The 17,248-nt window shown below is 39.7% G+C and overlaps 1 protein-coding gene across 2 annotated transcripts; it reads left to right on the top strand.

The window, feature by feature from the left end:
• Positions 1–1,535: 1,535 nt before the first annotated feature.
• On the top strand, positions 1,536–16,656 carry LOC4344801 (chromatin modification-related protein EAF1 B). Of its 2 annotated transcripts, XM_015794248.3 has the most exons (23): positions 1,536–1,831; positions 2,523–2,748; positions 2,823–2,877; positions 2,966–3,063; positions 3,150–4,590; positions 4,658–4,777; positions 4,915–5,175; positions 5,388–5,561; positions 5,680–5,760; positions 6,338–6,398; positions 6,505–7,076; positions 7,154–7,207; positions 7,983–8,040; positions 8,151–8,344; positions 10,750–10,803; positions 10,883–10,963; positions 11,274–11,411; positions 11,636–11,752; positions 12,255–12,346; positions 12,453–12,665; positions 12,748–13,138; positions 14,355–15,785; positions 16,216–16,656. In XM_015794248.3, exons 2-22 carry the CDS (start codon positions 2,660–2,662, stop codon positions 15,720–15,722), a joined length of 5,712 nt encoding a protein of 1,903 aa, XP_015649734.1. In that variant the 5' UTR covers positions 1,536–1,831; positions 2,523–2,659; the 3' UTR covers positions 15,723–15,785; positions 16,216–16,656. The 2 variants fall into 2 exon arrangements, with proteins under 2 accessions (XP_015649734.1, XP_015649735.1); XM_015794249.3 differs by lacking the exon at positions 7,154–7,207.
• Positions 16,657–17,248: the final 592 nt, after the last annotated feature.

The following is a 17,248-nucleotide window of genomic DNA, read 5'->3' as shown; positions in this document are numbered from 1 at the left end:
AGGAAGTATTTATTTATTATTACTCCTCTGACTTAGAGTCAGGCTGATCAGAAACACAACGGGAAGTTTTCCTGGTTAGACGGGCTCCACTAATGCATTGATTACGCACCCGCATTACAACCATACGTGCAAAGGACGATGAAAGAGTTACTTTGGATGTACTACTTTGTAAATTTAATAATACCTATAGCACAACACTACTAGAGGATTTAACTTTTTCCACTCTTCACCACACATCCATTTTACCCCTCTCACATGAGTAGCAAATCTTTTACCACTCCACTCCTCTAGAGTGGTAAAAAGTAAATATTCGAAACACTTGGTGGTGCACATGATATTCAGCTCTTCCTCTCCCCTCTCTAAGGGATTTAACGTTTTGACACTCTTTATCATATTGGTTTAATCTCTCACAACACTCTTCCTTAATGATAAATCTATTGTCACTCACGTATTCATAGTGATGATTGGCCCTTATTCATATGCTTATCCGAACATCTTATTACTAACTAAAAAATAATTTGTGGTTAAGCCTTTTATACATGTGTCGTTAGCAATTTAAAAGAAAATATTGTAAACAATCTATGATGAAAAAGCCAAAAAAATCAATTTTAAAATTTAACTTAAGAAGCATAAGCATAATCGAAACAATGAGTATTGATCAAAGACAAATTTTGCTATATGACACCTAAAATTTGTTTAATTTGTTGAACAATATAAAAAAATGTGTCATGGCTGAGAGACATTATTTTGCTAGATGACACTTTCGGCTTAATTAGAGAGACCTAAGAAAGACGAGAATGCTCCTAGGACCACATGCTTCAAACATGACGTTAGAGTAAAAAAGTTAGATATTATGCAACTTTAAATTTACCATCACCCCAAGTGCATCACTAGCATACATTATATTTCATCTTCACTCCAACCTCAGCTCAAAAGACCCTAAGAACATTCTCATCTTTTAAAGAATTTCCCTCTTCAATTGAGTCGAAAGTGTCCTCCAGCAAATACCAGTTTTTACGATGCCTATCAATCGTGACACATTTTTACAGTATATCTTAGTAAATTACACAAAATTTAAATGTCTAATACTTCCCCCGTTTCATATTGTAAGACTTTCTAGCATTGCCCACATTCATATATATGTGTGTGTTAATGAATTCAGACATATATATATGTGCCTAGATTCATAACGTCTATATGAACGTGGGCAATGTTAGAAAATCTTATAACCTAGAACGGAGGTAGTAGCAAATTTTGCCAAACGAATGCCCCGTTCGAATCCACTAAAAATAATGGATTAACTTTTGGATTAAAGTGGCACGTTTTTCAAACTGTTAAACAGTGCGTTTTATGTGAGAACTCAACTAATCACACGTTATTACCACATCGTTTTACGTGAAACACTTTTAGTTTGCATTCATCTTCCTTTCCGCGAACTCTCACTCCGCGACGACCGACCGACCGGGTCCGACCGCACCACCTCGCGCGAGCCTCACCCGGTCGCAACCCCGACCCGACCCGCAAACACACAATCTGCTTTCTCCTTCCCTCCCTCGCGGCCTCTGCCTTCTGTATATACGACGTACCACCACCACCACCCCCCCACGCGAGCCCGCGAGCCCCGCCGCGCCGCGCCACCGATCTCCGGCGACCCCCCGGCCGCCGCCGCCGCCGTCTCCGCCGCCACCACCCGGAGATCCTCCCGCGTGCCTCCCCCCTCCCCGCCGCGTGCTCCCGGCGCCCACTGCCCTGGCCCCGAGGTGGGGGCTCCCCTGCTCCCCGCAAACCCTAACCCTAGCCCTAGCCCACCCCCGGCGCGGGGGCTGCCTAGGTGAGTCTCCTGCTCCGTACGACGCTCCCTGTGGCCTCCTTAGGGCTCGTGGCTGTCCCCTAGGGCCGCAATTGAGGTGTGCCCTTGGAGGGGGCTGCCCGGCCTCTCGTGGTGTGTGTTTGTGTGTGGTGAGGTGAGGTGGGCTGGTGGTGCTACTGCTGTTAGCCGTTTAATTGTGCTGCATTTGCGAGTTTGCGAATGGAGTGTGGGGGGTACGTGTGGTCAGCTTCGCGCGCTCGCTGTAACTGAAGCATTCATGGTTTAGCAACGCTGTAAACGGTTTGAGCTCTGATAGCGCGGAATGTTCGCGGGTCTGCTTAAAAAAAGTGATTTTTTAGTGTGCCTTATATGGCATGTGGTCTGTTTGTTAGTGAAAGAAAGACTTTCTAGCTTCGCGGCACGTTCTGTCGTTATGTGCGCGCTTAGTTCGATCAGGCCATAAGGCTGTCGAACCGTTTGCGTGTGCGTGTTTGATTGGGCAAGTGTGGTTGGACTTGGCATGCTCTATTCTTGACTGGGAAAATGCTGGCGCTATGCATTTATTTTGTCTCCTTTTTATTTTTGGTAATAAGGATTGCGTTTTCCGTAAACTTGATATGGGAGGACGCCGTCACCTTTATGATATTTAGTTTCTACTATTGTTTTTTGCATATTGTTGCCTTGTTATCAGCAACATGGTTTGGTTTTACAGGAAACAGGTTGCACATTTTGCGGACTTTTGAGAAGGTCATGTCCATTGATGAGTGATGACATGGCAAGCTGAGTAGATAATGCTTGCAGTGATGCCTTTGCATATCCTGATCCTGTGTGGATACTGAGCTGTGCTCTATGGGAGGAATTGCAGAATGTGGTGTGAACATTGATCAGAAAGCTTCGCCACGCCGTGCGGCCATAGAGAAAGCTCAAGAGGAGCTTAGGTACATTGACGGCCATCTTATTATGAGCCTGTATATGCTTTCTGTGGATTCCTAATGTTCTGTACAAACTTCAGGCAAGAATATGATGTCCGTGAAGAACGAAGAAGGGAGCTTGAATTTTTAGAGAAGGTATGTTGCAATCGGATCCTTATGGTTTGGAGTGTATGTTGACTTTGCATTAGATCATTTGTCCTGATTTATTAATCTGTTATTGCAGGGAGGTAACCCCTTGGATTTCAAACTTGGACATGTAGCATCACTTAGTGTCCAGTCCACTTCTGTTGCAGATCATATAACCGAACAAAATGTGATAAGGTGATACTGATTTTCATGGTTTGTCATATGATAACGGTGCTGCCATTATTGTTTGATACGATCCTCTTTTCTCACTTGCACTACAGTGAAGCTAAGGGCAGCTTTGCGTTTGCTGCCTCACCCCATGGGGATTCAGTTGAAAGTAGTGGCAAGCCAGGAAGTTCATCATGCCGTGATGCCAACACAGCTGATAATCTTATGCTTTTGGATGGAGATACCAGCAACACAGGTGGGGAGAAACTTGTCAAATGTGGTACTAAACGAACTAATGTATCTCAACCTGATGTGTCCCTGCGCTGTGATGGTCAAAACAATGTAAAAGAGGCTGAAGATTCTAGTTTGTTCCGCCCTGGGGCAAAGAACCAGGCGTATGCTCGTCGCAGATCGAAATCAAGCAGGGAGAATGCCACTGCGTCTGTTGGGTCTCTACCAGTTTCCCCACTATATTCTCAAGGGAAAGATGCAAAAGGGATAATACAAGAAACAAAATCAGAAGATCATGGTGCCTCATCTATTGGCAACTCAAAACCAGCAAGTCCAGATCGGAACAACACATCAAAGGTTGCTTCATTAGGTGATCATGATGCGATGGAGATGGACAACACTAATGAAGGAAACCAAGCAGCAACTCATGAAACAACAAACTTCAAAGATGGTGTTGAAACACCGGAAATCTCACCAAACAGTGTGAATGGTAATTCACAGCTTATTGGAGATGGTTTGGTAGTTACTGCAACTACTTCTGCAGAATCCCCTGACACAAGTCCAAAAGAAGCTGCTTTAATGGCAACTTCTTCATTTCCATCTTCATGCAATGAAGTCTTGGAAGAAGCATGTGCTGCGGAAGAAGCAGGTAATGGATGCTCAGATAAAAATTTGGTTGTTCATGCAGATGATATGGTTAGCAAGAGTTCTGTTCCTCCCTCTGAGGTAGAAATTGCCAGTTTGAATGAAAATGAAGCGGATATACCATGTGCAGATGTGTCTAAGACCGTTGATGAACATCCTGGAAAAAGTGAGAACTTATCAGGGAAGGTGTCTGATGAAGATTTAGGTGATGCTATACCTTCTGACAAGGATGGAAACAAAGATGGTCAACCAGAAGGTGGTGACATGCCCACAGTTGTTGATGGCGTTTCTAATTCTGTTCAACCAGAAGTCAGCAATACCATTTATGCCAAAGATGACGTTGATGTCCATAACAAGATGGTTGATGCACAAAAGGATACAGGGAATCTTGCTACTTCTGGTCTTGACAAAGTCGATAAGGAAGCATGTTCTAATTTGAAAAAAAATAATAAATGTTCTCCTGATTCTAATATTGCTGATAAGTTGGATTCTGTTACCGTGGCGTCTGGTTTGCTCATGAAGGACGTGCCTAGTTCTGTGTCATTAATGAACCCTGACAATGATGTTAATAAAACTGGTGAAAATATTCCAATGATGGAAAAGAAGGAATGCGAAGATTCTACTGTTGCCAAGAAGGAACATGAAGATACTATCCTTAGAAGGGCACGATTAATAGAGGTACACTTAGAATATATACTTTTCTGATACTGCTTTTCTGAGAAGAAAGTTAATAAATACTTCTCAGGTCAATATCAAGAAAGCTGGTGAACGATCTCTCTGCAATATTTCTTTGGAGAAGAAGCCAAAGAGTCACTGGGAATTTGTCCTGGAGGAGATGGCTTGGATGGCAAATGAATTTATGCAGGTATTCTCTAAAGTGATCTTAATAATCAATTCTTGTTCTCATGCAGGCTGCAAGTTTTTTATCTTGTCGTGTAACATTTCTTTTACTGTATTTACATATTCAAAGATATTATGTAACATCACGTTTTCTATTTAAAGGAGCGCCTGTGGAAAAGTGCAGCAGCTTCCCAGATGTGCCACTGGATTGCCTTAAGTGGTCGAGCAACATTTGAGGAAGCAAACATTCAAAGGAAACAGAAATCAATTGCTAGAATCCTAGCCAAGAGTATCATGAAGTTTTGGTGTTCAGCTGAGACTTTACGAGCTACCAGTGGTGAAATGCGTAAAGAGAAGCAAGCAGAGGAGTCAATTGGGATTGGGGAAACAAAGCTGGCTGGAATCAATGCAGAAAAAGAACAGGTCAGCGAAATCAATTTTCTAACATTGTTCCTTCTTTATATTCTCTTACATGCAACCACTTTTTCACTTACGAGACAATTTAAGATTTCAGATCTTTCTAGACAACTTAGAATAAAATAGGGACATTGTATTTATTATGTTGCATAAGCATTATTTACAAACTTATAGCGACTAACATATTTGTGCTTGATGTAATTTACAAATCTGGACAGTGTAACGAACCTCTGGAACAAGAGAAGCTTCAGTCTCCTATTCAAAGTTACGCACTAAAGTTTCTGAAGGACAACTGTAATATATCTGAGTGTCTGTCGTTAGCTGAAGCACCAGCTACTCCTGACAGGCTGAATGATTTTGGCATTTTGAAAGTGCCAGACCAGCTTTCAGAAGTAACCCATCTGATGACACCATTTAACATTTCATCTAATTTGAAATGAATTCTCTGAGGAGCATACACAAAAACTGTTGACTGACACTGGTTTTATGATTTTTTTTCCTAACTTCTAGGCAAACCTATTTTATGGCGTAGCCCCTGGTGCGATGCAGGCATACAGAGAGTTTGTGGAGGGTCCTTTTGTGGCTAATAAGGCAAGGACATGCTCTCTGTACTCTGATGGCTTTATAATAGTAATTCTTTTATGCTATGCGGTGCTTTTGTTCGGTTTTCAATTATCGGACAGTATAGAAAATCGTTGTTGTTTTCAACTGTGGGTTGATAAAGTTCTGGACAATTGAACCTATTGTTGTTTTCAAGATTTTATTTACCTAATGGCTCTATGATAAATTACTAATGTATTGGGCTAGATCTTTATCTGTGGTGCTAGCTGGTTGCCTTTATCTTTGTGTGGAGAGATTTTCACTAGTTTTTTCTTTGGTGTGTATGGGGTGTGGGCCTAACTCCCTCTCCTGTGGCCTTTTTTTCTCTCTCTTAGTGATATGAAACACAATCTCTTCTGCGTGTTTGAGTTTTTATCTCTCTCTGTTTTTTTTTTTTACTGAAGTGAGCATTTGACCTTTTGCACAATCTTGAGTAAGTGATATGAATCGTCACATTGCATATTATTGTCCTATGTCCATTACTTTGGATTGTTTTTCCATCTTTTATTTAGAATTTTACTTCATCGTCGTTTGCCTGTACTTACAAAAATTAATGTCTACCGTCCAGAAAACCAATAACTCTCGACAGAAGAATGATTATGAGCCATCTACAACAGGCTCTGTTGCAGGTAATATATCTATTACACCACTATTTCCTTCTATATTATATATTATTACATGTTTTGAGAAATATTTACATGTACTTAATGTTCTTATCATGCTTTTTTGGTTTAGATGCACATAGGGGACATGCATATGAAGATGATGATGTCGAGGCATCCACTTATGTATTGCATGGTACATATGATGATGGTTTGCCATCAAAATCGAGTCACAAAAAGAAACACCTTATGCAGCAGAGGATGAATGGCACAAGGCATTACAGTACTGGTGTTGACATGCCTTATGATCCATATGTGGAGAGCAAGCCAGGAAACCAGCCATTTTTATCAAATGGAAAAAGACCTTCAGATTTCTTTAATATTCCTACAAAACGCATCCGGACAGCTGCTAGACAACGAGTTGTAAGCCCATATCCTGCTAATGCTTCTGGAGCCACTGCATTCACAAGTAAAACAGATGCTTCTAGTGGAGACACAAACTCTTGTCAAGATGACCAAAGTTCATTGCATGGTGGATCTTTTCCAAGGAAGAATGTGGATATTGAATCGACAGTTGATTTTGATAGACAATTGTATGATGGCAGTGAGGTATCTACTAAGTCAAAAAAGAAGAAAAAGTCTAAGCACCCTGGATACAAGACACCTCAAAGTGTCGCTGAGTCTTGCTCTTTGATTGCTGGGAAGGTTAAGATCTTTATGTCAACTCTCTCTCTATCTTGTTTACAATGTTGTAGAGTAAGTTGATTCTGCTGATGTTTCAGGGCATTGCCTGTGATCCTAGACCTCAGGTTGATTTGATTGCTCAATATGAGCAGGTATTTTTTTGGCTGTTCTGATTGTAGTATGTCAATGACATTTGCACCTTTTGCAGACAAAATCAGCATGGTGAATCCATTAGTGTTTTAAGTGGTTAAACATGTGTCCCAACACTCTGATGGTGTGTCCACCCTTCAGCTTATAAGCTGCAGCAAAAAAAAAAAAGAATTTTAAAACATAATTTTGGAGTAAATTTTGGGGTTTCTTCATCATAGTTTATTTTTCAGCATTTGCTTTTAAATCACTAAACACACATATAAAAGTTTAACGTTCAATTTTTTTTGTTAGTAATAAGCCATACAGCTTATAATCAGCACAAGTGAATAGTGGTCTAAATGACACCACAAATTTTATTCATCTTAATGAATCATTGGGTTTCGTATGTTCTAATTTTTGGGTTAGCAGCATTGCAGCTTTTAGTGAAGTATTACCTCCTTCCTCAAATAGGACTATGTTTTAGAATATGTGCAGCTAAGCCTCGAAATCTTAGCCTTCTAATGTATGCAGAACTATTTGATATGTGAAAATGGCAGACCTGTCATGAAATACTTCCATACCTATATATGACAATGTTTTTGATGAATATATGATTAAAAATATTAGTTACCAAACATGTGCATTGGTCGTTATTTGGTCGTAAATAACAAGTAAAAAAGAACAGGAGGTGTACAAACCTTCTCCCACTCAAAAAATTCCAACCACCACATGCTTTTGGAAAGCAAAAGCTTGTCGTTTCATTAATATCTGATAAATGTTTTCTCCTTTCTATACCAGAAGGATTATTTGAAGAAGAGATCAGAGGTCCATCAATTCGATTCAAATGGAAATATTGGTATTTTCTTTCTCTACTTCAGATTGCATAATTTATATCTATAATAAATAGTTCTTGCTCTATTTAAGAGGACATGGGAATAATTTTTCACACTTGTGACTTGTCAACAGTGATAAATGGTCAGCATGCTGCCAAGAAGCCTAAATTGATGAACCAAGCACCAGATGTTTCATTAGAAGCACTTACACCAGTTGGCCCAATGGTATCTCCTGCTGCTTCACAAATGAGTAATATGGCAAATCCTACTAAGATTATAAAGATCATTACAAACCGGGATCGTGGGAGAAAAAATAAAGTGCTCAAGGTATATACCTCTTGGCATGGTTGTATGTTTTCTTTGTATCTGTTTACAAACACACAAATTTACTATGTTAAGTCTCTCAGACGCATTACTTTTCATAATCTGTATTTTACTTCGAATTTCTCTGTTGTTAACACTAAATTATGCTGGTTTTATAGAAACGTATAATTGCTAATACAAACAGTACTTATAAATCACCAAAACAAATGAGTAAACCTCACAATCATATACTACCAGTAAAGCTACACAGCCTTAAAGCAGCAGTTTTAGAGAACTGCAGTTCATTTTGCATAACTTTATCCAATTGGTTGGGCTTGCTCGTCGATATCACAATCCTACCATTTTATATTAACAAGGTTCCAAGCACCGGTGGTAACCGGTCTGAAGCCAGTGACTGGTACTGGAATAAACTGGCCAAAATGATTTTTGAATTTAAATTTTATGAATTTGTCACAATTTCCGCATCATCCTCATGCCATCATATGTGCAAAATGTTCCTACTCCTATTATTTGTGTTATATGAGAGTCTCTACCCATGTCTGGTTGTATGTGATTTATTTGTACTATGGACTCTAATGAATTAATATGTGATGTACTCAAATATCATGTTCAGTTGTTATAGAGTAAATTACGCTCACTGTGCATAAACTTGTGTAGTAAGTGCAAATAGTTGCAACAGCTTGCAAATCATTCGTTCTGGTGCAACAACTTGCCTTAGTCTGTTCGAACCAGGGCCAAAACAGTCCATGCAGGTGGAAATCATCTGAGGTGGCACTCATTGATGACATGTAGCCCTGTAGTACACGCATCAGTTGCTTATATAGTAAGTTGTGCTGTAGCTACTTAGTTTAGACATTGAACTATGTGCTTGTGTTCTGTACTATAGCAAACCAAACTAGAGCAATCAGGAACAAAAAAATTCCCTTCGATGCTACTGAGTTTGGACATTGAACCGGTACTAAAGCTATCGCTTGATGTTAATTCCACCATAAAATAGCTCCAAAGATTGAAACCAACACAATATAAAGAGACCATCACAGTAATCTGATCCTTCTACTTCATTTTTGCACAAAGCTGCTGCATCTCTGCTCCCTGCAAATTAACATCCTATAAACAACAACATAATGTTCTCCCATTATTAATTACACAATATTCACCTATCGGCCAACTGGGGTTGGGATATGTGTGTACTTTCCGCATCATATCATTTTCCGTTACGTGGACTGATTTGGCCCGGGTTTGCACGGACTAGGCAAGTTGTTGAATTGAAGCAAACAATTGCAAGTTGTGATACCTACTTGTACCCAACACGCAAGTTCGTGCACCATGAAGGCCATTTACTCGTTATAACTATAAATCTTCATGTCAACATGTGTATTTAATTTCCGTGCCACTCCTAATAGTTGTGCTTGTGCTGTTGTCATAACGTTTATTTCTCATGGATTCACATATGATGTTCATTTTTATGTATGCAATTGCAAGAATGTCCCATTTCTTTGGGCCACTTAGCAATTGGTTATCGATGGTTTCTAGCCGGTAATTGGTCCAGTTACACATTTTAGGCCTTTCTAAAAACTTATTTTATGAATAAACCCTCCAAAAACTTATTCCAGATTTGGGCCCCCTACCTTGGTGCTGAGGTCCACTGCCATGATGCCGGCGTCATCAGCGCCGAGGGTTGGTGCTACTGGCTCTGGCACTCGTGTCAACCCCGTTCCCCTCAGAGTGATGGTGACTGCATGCACCTCCGGAGTGGCAGGCGATGCTGAGGGAATTCATGTGGGTGGCAAGCGGGAGATGGAACTATGGATGGAGACGGCGGAGGCGCGCGAGGTTGAGTGCTGTGCCTGTGAGGAGTGGCTTGGGGGCGCAACACCCGGCCTCACGCGCCTCTGCCATCTCCATCCATCGCTCCTCTATCTCCAACTTGCCGTTGTATGAACTCCTGCTGCATGTTCTTGCCATTGCAGCGGCGGTGCGAGCGGCCGCCGCTGCTCTGAGCGAGGGGGACACAGTGGTGCCGTGGCAGTGGACCTCGCCAATGAGTCCGGCGCCGAGGTAGAGGGGGGGGGGTCCAATGCTTCAAAAGGGTGTAGTTTTTGGACATTTTGTGCAAAAAGAATTATCTGAAATCATTGCCTAAAAGTGGCTCTGTGATGGTTTTATCGAAGGCAGCATGGGGGAAAATTGGAAGTTTACTACTTCCTCTGTCCGCTTGACCAAAATATATAGGTAGTTGAATTTTGAGACAGAGGAATAAAGGGAAAAAAAACTCGTCATATTATTCTCTTTTTTTGTCTTTCATACCTTTTTTGCTTTCTTAACATCTTATGTACTCCATTCTTATTCTTGGTTGTTGCACATTCACTAGTATACCTGTTTTCTAAAACTTTTGATCCTTTTGCCAGATGGCTGCTAGTCACTCAGGCCCTGGAAGTCCATGGTCGAGCTTTGAGGATCAGGTTATTGGCTGTTAAAATAATTGATCATTTCTATCTTGCTATATCGTGCAGAAATAACCTAACATTTTTATTATATTAGGCTCTTGTTGTGCTTGTACATGATATGGGTCAAAACTGGGAACTGGTTAGTGACGCACTGAACAGCATTGTTCAATTGAAGGTAATATATTATTATTTAGGACTTCAAAGTTTTCTTTTTTTTTTGCCATGTCAATCCTTTGTTTTTCCCAGTACCGGCAAGTCTGCCTTGTAGAAATCATTTTATTGAAAACCATGTTATTTTCTCCACTTCTTTAGCATTTTGTATTCTTTTTTGTCAATCCTCTTTTTTAATTGGTGTTTGTTTATTTCCTCGCTTGTACATTGGATCTTATGTGATATCAAATATGATCATCATAATGTGATGTTTTAGTACATTGATGTTTTATTTGTTTTATTTAATTGTGGATTCTGGCATCTCGTATATGCAGTGTATATATAGAAGGCCTAACGAGTGTAAAGATCGCCATAAACTTCTCACAGAAAAAGGTTCAGGTGATGGTGCGGATAGCGCAGATGACTCGGGCTCATCACAACACTATCAGTCCACATTGCCTGGCATCCCAAAGGTTTGCTCTCCCATTTATGTTTTCTTGTGTTATCCCTCTTAGCATGTAAATGGGATTTAGAATTAGAAGTTTCAAATTCTGAAGTTGATTTAGTATCCAGTTTTTGTTTTGACCTGCAGAGTGTGAGGCTAGTTTTTCTTGTCCAATAGTGTTCATATAGATGCTCAAAGGATGTCATCTTTTTAACAGTTAACATTGTGATCTGTTCCATGTAAATATATCAGGGTAGTGCTAGACACCTGTTCCAGCGCCTTCAAGGACCGTTCGAGGAAGAGACTCTTAAGGCACACTTCGAGAAAATAATATTCCTTGGTCAAAAGTTGCATCCAAATCGTAGAAAGGTTAGTTTTTTTTTGGAAAAGCCTTTTACAGGCTTGACTTTGTATTAGTATATTAGAATTGTAAATTTTCCTACGGCGTGTAGTACATAATGGTTATTCTTCTTTGTTCAATGTTAATGTGTTGATCTGTCATGTTGTTTTATACGCTCTTGCTTCATCATATGGTATCTCATTACTGGCAGTAACGACAATCATCTGCTACAGTTTGACATGTATAAGAAAATGATTGAAAATGCTGATTTCATCTTGGGTTGTCATGATGAATTGTGGAGTGGTCTTTCCTTATGTTTGGTATCTCTCATTTAAAATGGATATAAAATCTTATGATATTTGTGGTATCTCTCGCTTAAGTTTTGTTAGGCCAAATTATTTTATGTTAAATAGTGTTATATTTGTTGCTGTATATGCAATTTAAACCATGTGTATTTTCTGAATTTACATGTTTACCCACGTTAGTCTGATCATTTTCCCTATGTCCCCTTTCACTTTTTTGGTCATGCAGGGTGAGAGCCAAGAGCTCAAGCAGATAAACCCACTCCATTCTTCTCATCTTCATGCACTTTCTCAAGCATGTGCACCTGGAGTCATTTTGATGTATGAGCATTGCTGTGTTCAATTTATATGTTCTTTTCCTGTATCCACAGTCCCTGCCAGTCTTCTTTATACTTTATCTAATGCTCGTATTTAAAACTACCAATAGGCCGCTTGATCTTTGTGATGCAATGACTCCAAACCCGGATGCACTTTCTATTGGTTACTCGGGATCTCATGCAAGTGGTTTAATGCTTCCAAACCATCCCAGTTCCATTGGCCCCACCCTTCCTACTGGTAATATGAATACTAGGCTACCAGGGTCTCCTGGTATGGTTTTAGGCAATACTTTGCCATCACCTTCAACACCAAATACTCCTAGGTAAATGATCCTATTTTCCTTCTCTAGCTTATAAAATTAATTTTACATTTTAATGTTCGTTTCTGTAAAATTTTTGTTGCAGGGATTCTCAGAGGTACGGAATGCCTAGACCTACCTCTCTGCAGGGTGATGAGCAACAAAGAATCCAGTACAATCAGATGCTCAACAGCAGAAGTCTTCAGCAACCTGGGGTGCCTGTTCCTGGTGCGCCTGCTGGAGTTGATCGTGGTGTTCGGATGATGCCTGGTGCTCATGGTATGGGGGTGATGACTGGACTAAATCGTGGTACTCCAGTGACCAGGCCGCCCTTTCCAAGGCTTGGTTCCTCAGGAATGCTAAATATGGTTTCACCTGGAAACATGCTTCCCAACAATGGGCAAGGCATGCAAAACACGGTGAATGTTCATCCTGGTACCATACCTGGCCATGGAAATACTATGTTGAGGCCACGCGATCCAATGCAGATGCTTCGGGTAAACATTTCCTTCCATTCTGTGTTATGATATATATCTTTCATCATGTCTTGTGCTCTCCATTGGCTGGTGTGTGTGCTAGAGGCATAGAATATCGTGTATTCCGCCTACCTTCTGTTCTAATCATATGGATGATAACATAGTTTCAAAACCAGTCCTAAGTAGTTATAATATGTACTGATTGACTGAACATATATGAACTTCATTCAAGCTACTGGCTTGTATGTGTTGTGGGCAAGCAAACTTAGCTGCTGTGAAAATCGGTGATACTGGTCAATTTGCGGGGTTCCTCTATCTAACTGGCAATTTAATATTCTAATGTTATTCTATTAACTAGCAGTGCATGTGTGCTGCTGCAATGGTTTTCAGATTAGTAAGTATCACATACTCTGATCTTATAAAATGCAAAAGTATTTATCTTAATTTTCCAATTAAACAATCATATCAACAGGCTATATCTACACGTATGCATGTGTAGTGGACGCAATTATTTATTTATTTTAGGAAGTCCTACAATACATCAATACGACACACTTGCCTACATTGATTTATCATAAAATATCACCATAGAGTATGCACCGCATCCATTACCAACTTCTCTCTTTAAGCGGTAGATTCTATTCAGATCTGATGTATATGTTATTTTAAACTTTCATATCTGACCAAACTGCTCGTACAACAAGCAGAAACATTTGCCATGCAGTCCATTGCTTATACATGCTTTGTGGGAAGACTGGATGGAACCTGGAAATTTGAGTCCTTCCTGCTGCGAATTTATATAATTATTCAAGTATTATTTTCAAACTCTAGGCCCAAAATTCACTTAATACTCAGGTCCCACTTAGGATGGGCCTATGCACAAACCTGGTTAATCATTAGTGTCGCACATTCTTCATTGGCTAGGCCTACTGAAAGCTAAAATACTGTAGCCAACTCCCTCAGTTTTCTGGTTAGAAATATCAATCGCTGGATGGTTAGCAGGTGATAGTTTTAAAGTATCATATTACAAATCTGAAAGAATCATAGCTAGAGCACGCATGTTGCTTTTTTGTGATGTTATTACATCCCATAGTTAATGATGCATGCATCGATCTATCCATTTTTTAGCTCATGGACATACTTACGATATCCAAAGCTTAATTTAATCAGTAAAAAGCTAGAAGCTGTCCTTTTTTGCTGTTATGTGGTTGCTGATGCTATGCATTCTTTGATGTAGCCTGGCCAGAACATGGAAGAACATAGGCAGATGATGCAGGAGTTTCAGATGCAAGTATCGCAGGGAAATAACCAGTCCATTCATTTCAGTGGTACTCCATTTTCCAATGTCGGAGCATCTTCACCTGGTCAACCTTTTCCAGTTCAGTCATCCCAACCACATCAGATGCCACAACAATCACACGTGCTTGGAAATACACATCACCCCCATATTCAAGGAACAACCCAGTCAAGCCCACAGCAGCAGGCTTATGCTATGCGCTTGGCTAAAGATAGACACATGCAACAATGCATGATGACCCAACAACAGCACCCACTTTCTGGAGCCAGTGCAGTGTCGACTGTACAGAATGGTTCACAAATGCAACAGCAGAGCCAAGGGCCAGCTTCCAGTGCTATCCCATCTTCGCAGTCACAACATAAACAGCAGCATCCGGCACAAAATTCACTAGATAGCTCAGTGCCTCCCAACCAGCCTGTTAATACATCGCATAAGCAGAAGAAGCAACAGGGTCAGCAGCAGTCTAGACAAAACCAGCAGCAAAGAAATCAAGGTAGCCAGCAAGCTAAGCTTATGAAGAGCTTAGGCCGAGGGAATATGATGCACCAGAGTTCACCAGTTGATGCCACTCAAGCAAGCGGTATTTCTACAACCTCTAAAAACCAAGTTTCTGATAAAAGTATGGTGCAACAGGGCCCGGGGTATTTTGCTGGTAATAAGGGCTTGGTTCCATCAGTGGTTCAACCTGGTAATCAACCCAAGATATATGGGTCTCAGATGCCTCATTCACCAATACAAACATCAGATGTAGGTAGTCAAAGCTCAATGCAGGGTTCTCCTAACCAGACTATGTTAACTTCTCAACAAGCTCCACTTCATTCGTCATCTCCATTGGCACAGCAGCAGCAACAACGGTACATGAATCCATCACATAACAACATCCAGAGATTGGTGATGCAACAAAACCGTCATATGAACACTGATGGTAGGATAGAATCACCTGTTGACCAAGTTCAACATAATCAGGCAATTCCCTCCACATCCATTGCAAAGAGTACAGATTCAGGTAGCCCAGGTGGTGTTTCATCTATAAACCAGCGGAGACAAGAGTCATCTCATGATCCAACTACAGTTCCATCAACCTCGCAGTTAGCTAGCTCGCCTCAAGATACCTTTGTTGGAAATGAAATGCTGTTGTCAGTGTCTAGCCAAGGCATGTTGCAAAGGCAAATGTCAGGTGGCGTGCCTATACATGGGCATGGTATTGGTGGGCAGAGGCAGCAGCTGCAATCTCGGCAGCAACAGCAGCAGAAGCCTGCTGTTCAAGGCAGTGTGTATGCTCATCCTTCAAATTCAGGACCAGGATGATGTTGAAATTAGGCTGGTAGCTTTTGCAGAAAATTCTTACCCCTTTGTAAAGTTACTGTACAGGTATGCCTTAATCCTAGTCCTAACATATTCCCAAACGCTGGCTTATGCATATGGCAAGATTTTACACCCTCCAGTCATAAATATTTGACATTTAGGACAACATAAGTCAAACCTAAAAAATTCCGACCATTAATAATTTCTCAAATACTTAGTTTAAAAACAAAACGAATGATATACATAGATCTGCCTCGAAAAGTACTGTCATAATATCATAAACTTGTTAGATTTTACAAACTTGCTATGGTATAAAATTGATTGCCATAATTTTGAATGTTTTGACCGATACTCATTCTACATCAAAATCAAATATTTGTGACTTTAGGGATTGCTTATGCACACTAGGGTCTTGAAGAACTGCACGAGTCATTGTATTAAAAAACATCAACCATCTCTCCTGTTTTCTGATCTCTGGCATGTTTTCCTTTGCTAGGTGTTCGTGCTGTGGAAGCGGCGCGGGTAGCGGTTTCTTCATTTCCCCAAACTTTGAGCTAATTGTAGTCTCAATGCCAGGTAGATAATTATTTCCGCGCCATTTTGGCTCCACCTCTCAGCTTGGTTAGATTCTAGATTGCTGAGGGAGTGGTTCTTGTAACGGCAAATTTCTTTTGTTGTCAAAATGTTACCCCAGTGTGGGCCCGGTTGTATATTTTGTCCGCGAGGTCCACGTTGTTGGCAGCCGTCCTTTTGTATAAGCCTGTATATTTATCTCACGAGTTGGTGAATGCAAAAGCCATTGTTCACGTAAAACAACTCACAAACTGTTTAATCTTGCAGCATCCCCAACAGTCATATTCTTCAAGGATGTGCCATCAATTGGGGATGATCGCAAATGTAAGAAATGGCTGCAAATTAAGGGAATGGTTTACATGTTTGTGCTTGTCCCTAACTTTCCAGATTTTGCTGCCATGATAATCTCTTCTTGCACATGCACAAACTTAGGTGACCACTTTTAACTGGTGTTCCATTTATTATTATTCCATTATATATATATATATATATATATATATATATATATATATATATATATATATATATATATATATATATATATATATATATATATATATATATATATATATATATATATATATATATATATATATATATATATATATATTGTGTTCTGTTTGAATTTACACAAAAGAAAGGTGATTCTGTAAAAAGCCTTAGACAAAGCAAACAGAACGGAAGCTTATCGTTTGATATTTTGATGCCACAATATGTTGTGCCAATAGTTATTTAGCAGAGCAAGTGGACTATTTGCACAAACTTAGGTGACCACTTTTAACTGGTGTTCCATTTATTATTATTCCATTATATATATATATATATATATATATATATATATATATATATATATATATATATATATATATATATATATATATATATATATATATATATATATATATATATATATATATATATATATATATATATATATATATATATATATATATATA

The sequence above is a fragment of the Oryza sativa genome, chromosome 8, assembly GCF_034140825.1.
Source record: "Oryza sativa Japonica Group chromosome 8, ASM3414082v1".
NCBI classification, from domain to species: Eukaryota; Viridiplantae; Streptophyta; class Magnoliopsida; order Poales; family Poaceae; genus Oryza; species Oryza sativa.
Note: the sequence above shows the minus strand (reverse complement) of the source record. Positions and strands in the feature narration are given on the sequence as shown.

Excerpts from the sequence above, each read along its gene's own strand:
- LOC4344801 (XM_015794248.3), top strand. The coding sequence starts at position 2,660 with ATGGGAGGAATTGCAGAATGTGGTGTGAACATTGATCAGAAAGCTTCG. Across the intron at positions 10,964-11,273 it reads ACAGCATTGTTCAATTGAAG|TGTATATATAGAAGGCCTAA; the intron begins GTAATATATTAT and ends TCGTATATGCAG. Across the intron at positions 13,139-14,354 it reads ATCCAATGCAGATGCTTCGG|CCTGGCCAGAACATGGAAGA; the intron begins GTAAACATTTCC and ends TCTTTGATGTAG.